We start from the raw sequence: 8,684 nt of genomic DNA, 5'->3' as shown, positions 1-8,684 counted from the left end.
CCTCTCCCTCTTCCTCTCCCTCCCTCTCCCTCTTCCTCTCCCTCCCTCTCCCTCCCTCCCTCCTCTTTTCCCCAGGTCACTTTCACCTCAGGCAAGAGGCCAGCAAAATATACTGAGGACCTATGTTGAAGTCATGAGTGACCTGCTTCACACCTGATGATTCCCAGAGTCTGGTGTCGACTTTAATATGCTTATGCCGTTTTCACATCCTGGCAAGTTATACATTTTGAAGACATTTCATGATAGTCTTATTCCCTAGACCAGAATTTCTCTGTCCTAGGGCCAATCTTGTGTGATGTTGGACACTTAGCAGTATCTCCGGTCTCTAGCCACTAGACAACAGTATATCTTCCCACAGTTGTGACAACCCTATAATATCACCAGACACTGGTAACTATTTTCTGGGCTAGGGCCAACCCCCACCCACAAAAGTGCTTGTTCTAAAACATATAGACATGGTGTTTTCGTTTCTAATAACAGCTTGCCTTGCAGAGTTATAGTGACTTCATCTATTCAGGGACTGTTTAAGAAAATGGATGTTTGAGTATACTTGGGGGTATATGCCCCTCCCAGGCTGGTTTGTGAACCTGCCTTTCAAAGGTCTTACAGAAGACTTTCGAGACTGCCAGTGACTCTGTCCTTCTTGCCCAGGAGCCAGGAGGAGCTGTCTCCTAGCCCGCCTTTGTTGAACCCATCCACACCACAGTCCACCGAGAGCCAACCAACTAGCGGTGAACCAGTCACTCCCAAGAGGCGCAAAGCCGATCCAGAGGCCCTGCAGTCTCTAAGGCGGTCCACGCGCCATAGCACCAACTGTGACAGGTTGTCGGAGAGTAGCTCCTCACCTCAGCCGAAGCGTCGGCAGCAGGACACATCTACCAACATGCCAAAACTGTTTCTGCACTTGGAAAAGAGTGAGTTTGCTATAAGATCCCCAGGCTGGGGAAAGCCACTGTTTCCTTTGCCTTGAACCTTCCTAAGTGTATGTAAAGGGTATGCTATTCCTGGGACCTCAGCCAAATGCTAGAAGGCTACTTCATTTGAAGAAGAGGAAAACATCCATAGGAAGATGGAAAAGCAACTGGCTTGGGTAGCTCTGAGGATTGAGGAGCAGGTCTGGACTCCCTGTTTACGGCTGCTTTCCACACTTCCTCTCTGCTACTTGTGAGCTGGTGGAGATATTGAAATACTCAGGGAAAAGGTGCTAGTAGATTGTTACATTTCTCTTCCTGTTTCCAAAACTTGAGTAAAGTATCCAAATCTGGGTTTAGCAGAGTTTTGGATATATACTTCATATGCTGGAAAATTCACCATTCCAGGTGGTTTTTTTTTTTTTTTGGTATAATTAGAATGGTGCAGCCATCGCTAAAATCAGCTCAGATGCTTTCCTCACAGAACATCTGCAGCCATTCACATGTCCTTCCTTACCTCCCCTGGAAAGCACCAATCTAGGTAGCACTTTAGATTTGTTTATTTCAGACATTTTATGTAAATTTAATAATGTAAACTGTATGTACATGATTAATAAGTTAATGGAGTGAAAACTGGGATGGTTTTCTTGGGAAATAAAATGCTTTTTTAAAAGAAATTCTAAAACAGGAAGTTATATCTCCCTGCCTCCCAGCCTACTCCAGTGTTGTTTTTTTTTGTTGTTGTTGTTGTTTTGGCATTATTGATTTAGGCAAAAGCACATATAAAGCTATATACATTTTTCAAGATTTATTTTTATTTTATGAGGATAGGTGTTTTGCCTGCATCTATGCTGCATACCGTGGGGGTGCCTGGTGTCCTCAGGCACCAATGATGTGTCAGAATCCCTGGAACAGAGTTAGAGAGAATTGTGAGCTGCCATTGCCATGTGGCTGCTGGCAAATGGAGAGACTCCAGTGCTGTTAGCCTTGGAGCCATCTCCCCCATCCAAGTTAATCATTTTAAAGTGACTAATTTAATGGCTCTACTTTTTAAATTTGTTGAGCTATAATCCACACTCCAGTTTTCCCATTTAACGTGTCCAATCCAGTGGCTTTTAATGTATTAACAGTTGTCCAGCCCTCTCTCAATTGGTTCCAAAACATGGGAAGTTCTCCCCCGAAAAAACCCATTCCCATTTACAGTCACCCCACCCATGCCTTCGTAGAACTATACATCTCCTTTCTATCCCCAGATTTGCCTATTCTACATATGTGGCTCTATGATGGGCCCATTTCAGCTTAGCTTAACCTTTGCAAGGTTGACTTATCTTGTACCATGTTAAAAATGATATTCCAGGTGCTATCTGTTATAAAGATGAAGGCCATATTGGTGAAGGTTTGTAGCTGTTGAGAACTGATTTACATTGGTAGTCTAGTGGTTTTCGGGGTCCTGAGGAGTGCCTCTAGTTCGGTCACTCTGTAATTTTATGGGTAAATAATTGTGACTTTCTCTTTTGGCAGAGACGCCTGTGCATAGCAGATCATCTTCCCCCGTTCCTCTGACTCCAAGTAAGGAAGGGAGTGCTGCATTTGCTGGCTTCGAAGGGAGAAGAACCAATGAAATAAATGAGGTAGAGTGTTTGATGTTCAGCTCCAAGAGTTCTCTTACCCATTGTTGTTGCTTACAATCCTAAGTCTTGTAGTATTATGTTGCTTTACAAGAAATAGCACCAAAAGGATACAGAGGATTCTGCTTATTAGTCTGTTTCTGGTTTCAAATCTGAGAAAACCGCCAGGACTCCGGCTTTACAAGTCGAATGACTTTTTCCTACAAAGATTGTTTAGCTGTTGAAAGACTTGTGTGTCTGTGTTCTGTATAACACATCAGTCGTTTATACTTTTATTCTGAAGAGTCTGAGAGTATGTATTTTAGGTTCTGTATGTCACGTGATGCCTATGAAGACTAATTAACTGCATAGTAGCCGCAACCAATATGTAAATGAGGTAGATGTACCGTGCATCAATAAACCATTGTCGCGGACACTGAAATGTGAACAGCATATGATATGCAAGAGCTAAAAATAGCCTTTTAGCTTTAAATCATTTAAAGGTTGTTCTTAGGTGCTACGAGTCCTACGAGAGAGGACCAGGAGATCCAGAAGATAAAGAGGATAGACAAAGAGAAGATAAGGATTGCAACTGGGAGCTCTTTCACAGGCTGTGTGTTTTACCACACAAGCGCCTTAAGAAATACAATGGGACAAAGTCAGCCGAAACTCACCCAGTGGACTTAGTGGGAAGCTAAGCAAACAGTGTTGCACAAAGGGAGTACAGGCTCTCTTAAGAGCATTCCAGACCAAGTACACGGCGACCTTGAGACTGACAACCATAATCCCCGTGGTGGGCAGAGTTGGGTTGTTAGAATCTGAACTGTTCCTTCTCCATACTTACATCAGACCTCAGGAAGAGGCTCCTGGTTGAGCAGTTCAGCCCTCAACAAAAAGCGTAAACGTAGTTTGGGGCAATATAGAAATCCACACGGACAGTTGGATGAGATGTGAGCAGCAAGCTGTAGTTTCTGACTCACTTTTGACATTGATTCTCATCCACGGACAGTAACCTTAATAGCCATCCCTTTGAGAGCATGCTGAATGTCGCCCTTGGGCCGGACTTTAAGCCCATTAACTTGAAGCCTTGCCACTACAGGCTATGTTTTAAGGGAAATGGTATTTACATTTCTTTTTCTTTAAATTGGACTCTTCTCACATACACTAAATCTTGACCCCACAGTCCCCCTTCCTCCACTCTTCTCAGTCCCTTCTTTCATCTCCCTCTCTCTCCCACAGCTACTCTAGTTCCTTTAAAAAAAAAAAAAAAAAAAAAAGCAAAGGCCACTTCCACATAGGTGCGTGCTGCCATCTAGTGGTTGATGGTAGAACAGGCCGCTTTGTGGTAAACAGTGGCATTCAGCAGGCTCTAGGGACCAAAGAATCCATCGTGACTTTAAGGACCTCTAGGACTTCTTCCACAGTGGGTTTTAACCAAGACTATTTATCCAAATCCATTATAACCCTTTCTTTCTTCTATTACTAGCTGCTGATTGGGAAGGGTCTGGATGAAAACATTGCTCGTTAAGATGCACAGGGGTTTCCTATTGAGAACTTGTACTAATTGCAGATGCCTATCTGCGCCCTCTGGTCCACACTCAATGCCAAAGCAGTTCTAAGCTTCCCCTGTGGGAGCTGGGTTAGATTTCTGATTGGTGTGAAGATGCTTGTACTGGCTGCCAAGGATGAGATAGGGAATTTACATGAAGGCTCCAAGGAGCTGAAATGAAGCTGGGGCCGTCATCCTGGAGTCCCACAGGACTGTGAATGTCTGGTTTATTTCAGGTCGACTGTGCCAGCATCTCTGATGTCTTGGGGGGTGGGCACCCTTCAGCTTTTTCTCATAGAGGATTTCCTGCACCATTGGTTCTTCCATGTTAATAGATTAGACGCACACTTTAATAAAAGCTGGTTTGCTGATTGAGGAAGGTACTGCGAAAATCCATCAGAGTTGCGAAAGACAGCTCTCACTTTAAGCAAAGCCCCATGTCCATTCATAGTTCTGAAAATCAGGAAACCAATGACCAAGTTGGAACTCTGAGATGATTCAAATTAGTTTCCATAATGATGCAAATAGCAAGGAACCAGGGACTCCCGATACTTTTGCTAGTGTTTCCTGATAAAGGAAAAGGGGCTAAGTGACTGTGGTGGTATGCATGGGAAATGTCCCCCAGAGGCTCAAGTGTTTGAACTCTGGCTCCCCAGCTGGTGATGCTGTCCAGAGAGACTGTGGAGCCTCTAGGAAGTCAAGCTTGCTGGAGGAATGGCTCACAGGGCTGAGACCTTAGTCTTTATAGACTGGCCAATTGCTGGCCCACTCTCAGCTTCCTAACTTAATGCAGTGTGAGCAGCTAGGCTCCTGATCCTGCCAGTATGGCTTCTCCATCATTATGGAATGTCTCTCCAGAAAATAGTAGATGTAGAAAAGTTTAAAATCCAGTATCTTCTTAGTCTAATTTTGAGTCATTCTGGCCCTCACATTTATTTTTATATTCTTGTGTTCATTGGGTAGCAGTATGGTTTTATTCTCTCCATATGATTTACTATCAGAAGATGTCTCCATTTGGTATCCTACCAGTAGGTATCTAGAAGTGTCTCCATTTGGAATAAAGGAAGCATTCACATCGTGTTTTTCGTAGGTCCTATCTTGGAAACTTGTGCCTGACAATTACCCGCTAGGAGACCATCCACCTCCCCCTTCATACATTTACGGAGCACAGCATTTGCTGCGATTATTTGGTAAGAACCCCTGTTCTTTCTGTCTTCGTTCTAGTTTTCATTTCTATTAGCATCTATTAAATACCTACGATAGTGACTTTCACTGATCCTTTCATATGTTTATAGAATGATGCTGATCATAGTCACTTCCCCCATTATCTCTCTAGTCCCTACTACTTGTCCTTCTATTTCCATGGCGTGTGTATATGTGTGTGTGCCCCCCTCACTGAGTTTCATTATAGTTCTTTCTAAGTGCATGGGTGAGGAGGAAAACAAGAGCAGTTTACCAGTGGCTTCACCACTGGAGAAAATGTCTCTCCCTCTTAGCAACCATTCTCTTATAGATTTATAGATGGTCAGACTGAAGTGGGGCCTCATGATACCCTCAGCTCTAGCAGCTTCATATTTCTTGACTCTTTTTTTTTTTTAACCAGGGTCACTAGATTGTAGACATCTTGTAAGCATTGAACTAATGTGGATACCCGGTTTCTGCTTCAAAGAAAAGACATTGGATGTACCTTAAATTTCATAAAAGTTGTACTTACTGTGCTTGTTCAATAACTCACTGTTTGACTCTCCAGGTGGGAATTCAGTCCCCGAAGGGGAAAGAGTACTCACATGATGAGCCACAGTGAGTCCTTTCCATCCTAACCTTCTGCTGATTACAAATGCTTTTGTTTTTAATCCAGTCAAACTTCCAGAAATCCTTGCGAAGATGTCCTTCTCGGAGAAGAATCTGAAGGCGCTACTGAAGCACTTTGATCTCTTTCTGAGGTATTTTTATTACCTTGTCACACCTACCTCTGCCAGCAAACGTGAGTTTTCTAGGCTTAACTTTAGCACGCAGGGAAAGTAGCTTTGTGGTATTTTCCATTTTGTGGGGAGGGGTGTGTTCTGACTGATAGGGTAAGTAGGGCAGGATCTTTGTTTGTTTGCTGCTTGGTTTTGTGTTTCTTTTAGTCTTCATTTCTCCAGTTTCTGAGGCAAGGATACTGAGGTATGTATCATGTCACTAGAGGAATCCAGGAGGCTAACCTTGTAAGCAGAAAATGACTTTTCCTATGTAGAAGTACTTAAGATTGACATTAATTTTACGTTTTCTCTTCAGGAGTACCATAAATAGTGGCCTTTTTTTTTTTTGTTGTGTGTACCTAAGTTAATTGTGTGTTCCTAACTTAAATATGACTCAGTATATACTGACGTTTCTGAATTCTGAAAGGTGTGGCTTTCTTCACCTGATATAGCCAGTCATTTTCTTATCGAACGGAATGTTTCATCTGTGGATCTTATGCCCATTTTTCTCGCACTGTCCCTCTCTTCCATCTAGATGTCTGTTAGCTGCCTCTTTACCTTGGCCTTCAAAGCTGGCCTTCACCTTGCCTCACCCAGCTCAGCTTAGCTACTAGAACTTAAAGGTAGCCATTTTCTGTCTAATGGGCTGCATTCTGCCTGGTCTAGGATATTCAAGAGTAGAGAGTACTCTGCCCAGAGAAATTAAAGTCTGAAAAGGGATTTTCCTGTAGGGATTGTGACTAGCACGTCCTTGAACATAATTAGACTTTCCAACCTTTTAGTGAAAACAAGTTTTAAAAAGACTCTCTTCCCTCCAAAATGTCTTTTCAGAGTAACCCACAGTCCTGTTTACCATAAAACTTTGGGCACCGAAAGCAAATAGTGCTAAAACTGCAGTTTAGTATAGGGAAGCGTGCAGATTTTGCAGTATTCCTCATATAAAGCAGAAGTTAGGACTTTAGTGAACAACATAGAAGATTTTATAAATAAACGTAGGAAAAGGCTTTTCAAATGTACCCAAGGTATGAGAGGGAAGATTGGGGTTCGATATGATCAAGGTCTGTTGCATGAAGTTGTCAAAGAGTAAATAAAACTGTTCTTTAAAGAAGTAGACAGTGGCAACAGTTCAAATCAATGAACTAAACAGTGACCTTCAAGAAGGTGCAAACAGAGAAAAGCACTTAGCTAGTAAATGACTTTTGACAGTGCTTTCTTATTTAGAGAGACGTGACAGTTTAGGAATAGGAATTCGGACAGGTGCGAGATAGCAGAGTGTGTGCTTCCGGCACTGCTGCCGGGTTCACTTGGAATATTTGTTTTGTTTCTTATCTCGTGGGTGTGTTTGCTTTACTTTGGTGCTGTTTTGTTTTTGGAGATGGAGTGTCACAACTTAGTTCTAAATGCTTGGAATACAGACTTGAGCCGCCATGCCTGACTCTCACTTGAGGGCCCATCATCAGTGGATTGCAGATTCTTGAGTGACTTGCCACACTTTAACGGCCATCTACAGGCATCCCAGTCTTTTGACATGTTGTTGGGCTCTCATCCAGACTTATAACTAACCTCTTGGGATGGCAAATTCGTATGTAAAGTGCTGGTATTGGCTTTTTTGTTCAGTTTGGATGTAACTTTTTTCCCCTTGTTTTTCTTTATTAATGCCAGGTTAATTATTTCAATTTTAATTATTCTTTTACATATTAATCCCAGTTCCCCCTCCCTCCTTTTCTCCCACTCCCCCACCTTCCCCCTACCCACCCACATTTGCTCCTCAGAGAGGGTAAAGCCTCCCCTGGGAAGTCAACCAAATCTGTCCCAGCACCTTGTTGAGACAGGACCAAGGCCCTACCACCAACTTAGTGTGTATAAGCCCTGTGAATTTCTTAAGGGACATTTATTGGATTTGTCATGTATTGTTTTTAGAGTTTGAAAAACAGGCAAGTATTTATTGAGGGTATTTTTCACAGATGCATGTATGTAATCAGACTAATCAAGTTCAGGTTCTGTTTCCGTAACACTGCTGATGAAGAGATTTGGATGCAGAGTGATTGACAGAAACCAGTTCAGTGAGTGCTGTGGAAGTAATCAAATAGAATCCAGACTAGAAACAGCCTCCCTTCCTAGTACACACGGGAGTTGAAATGCGAAAGCTGGTTATAAGCGAATACTGAGCTGCAGAGTGTTCAGTTCTTAGTACGATGCTCATTAGTGCCTTCTTTCTTTCTCTAGGTTTTTAGCAGAATACCATGATGACTTCTTCCCGGAGTCAGCATATGTTGCTGCCTGTGAGGCACACTACAGCACCAAGAACCCCAGGGCAATTTACTAAAGTTTCCATGGTTTGGGAAAAATAGCTGTACGATGTGGCTTTATATTTTAGGTTCCAGGTGAAGCGTGAATGAAATGGTGGACTTCCCCTGGGGGTTCTCTGACAGAGCAGGCTCTGTTCTTCTGAGTTGCTCATGGTGGAACATGCCTATAGGAGGAATTGGTTTAATTAATTAATTAATGATTTGATTTTTTTTGGGGGGTGTCATGATTACTTCCTGGGTGTCTGAACGTGTTCCAAAGTAACACTGCTGCACAAACTGTATGTGCGCGCAGGATAAAAACAGCCAGAGCTGTATTCTTAGGGAAACGTTCATGAACAGATACTTAG

The 8,684-nt window shown here is 42.7% G+C and overlaps 1 protein-coding gene across 2 annotated transcripts in view; it reads left to right on the top strand.

The window, feature by feature from the left end:
* Positions 1-8,483, top strand: part of Msl3 (MSL complex subunit 3) — a 17,076-nt gene extending 8,593 nt beyond the window's left edge. For both annotated transcript variants that reach the window (XM_050121035.1, XM_050121036.1), the window contains 5 exons: positions 652-914; positions 2,433-2,542; positions 5,158-5,257; positions 5,926-6,010; positions 8,255-8,483. In XM_050121035.1, the coding sequence (XP_049976992.1) occupies positions 652-914; positions 2,433-2,542; positions 5,158-5,257; positions 5,926-6,010; positions 8,255-8,354 (658 nt within the window). In that variant the 3' untranslated portion in view covers positions 8,355-8,483. The remainder of the gene's footprint in view (positions 1-651; positions 915-2,432; positions 2,543-5,157; positions 5,258-5,925; positions 6,011-8,254) is intronic.
* The last annotated feature ends 201 nt before the right edge of the window (positions 8,484-8,684 follow it).

This window comes from Alexandromys fortis, unplaced genomic scaffold (assembly GCF_014885135.2).
Source record: "Alexandromys fortis isolate MF-2015 unplaced genomic scaffold, M_Fortis_MF-2015_v1.1 scaffold_192, whole genome shotgun sequence".
NCBI lineage: Eukaryota > Metazoa > Chordata > Mammalia > Rodentia > Cricetidae > Alexandromys > Alexandromys fortis.
This window is presented reverse-complemented; position numbering and strand designations above follow the sequence as displayed.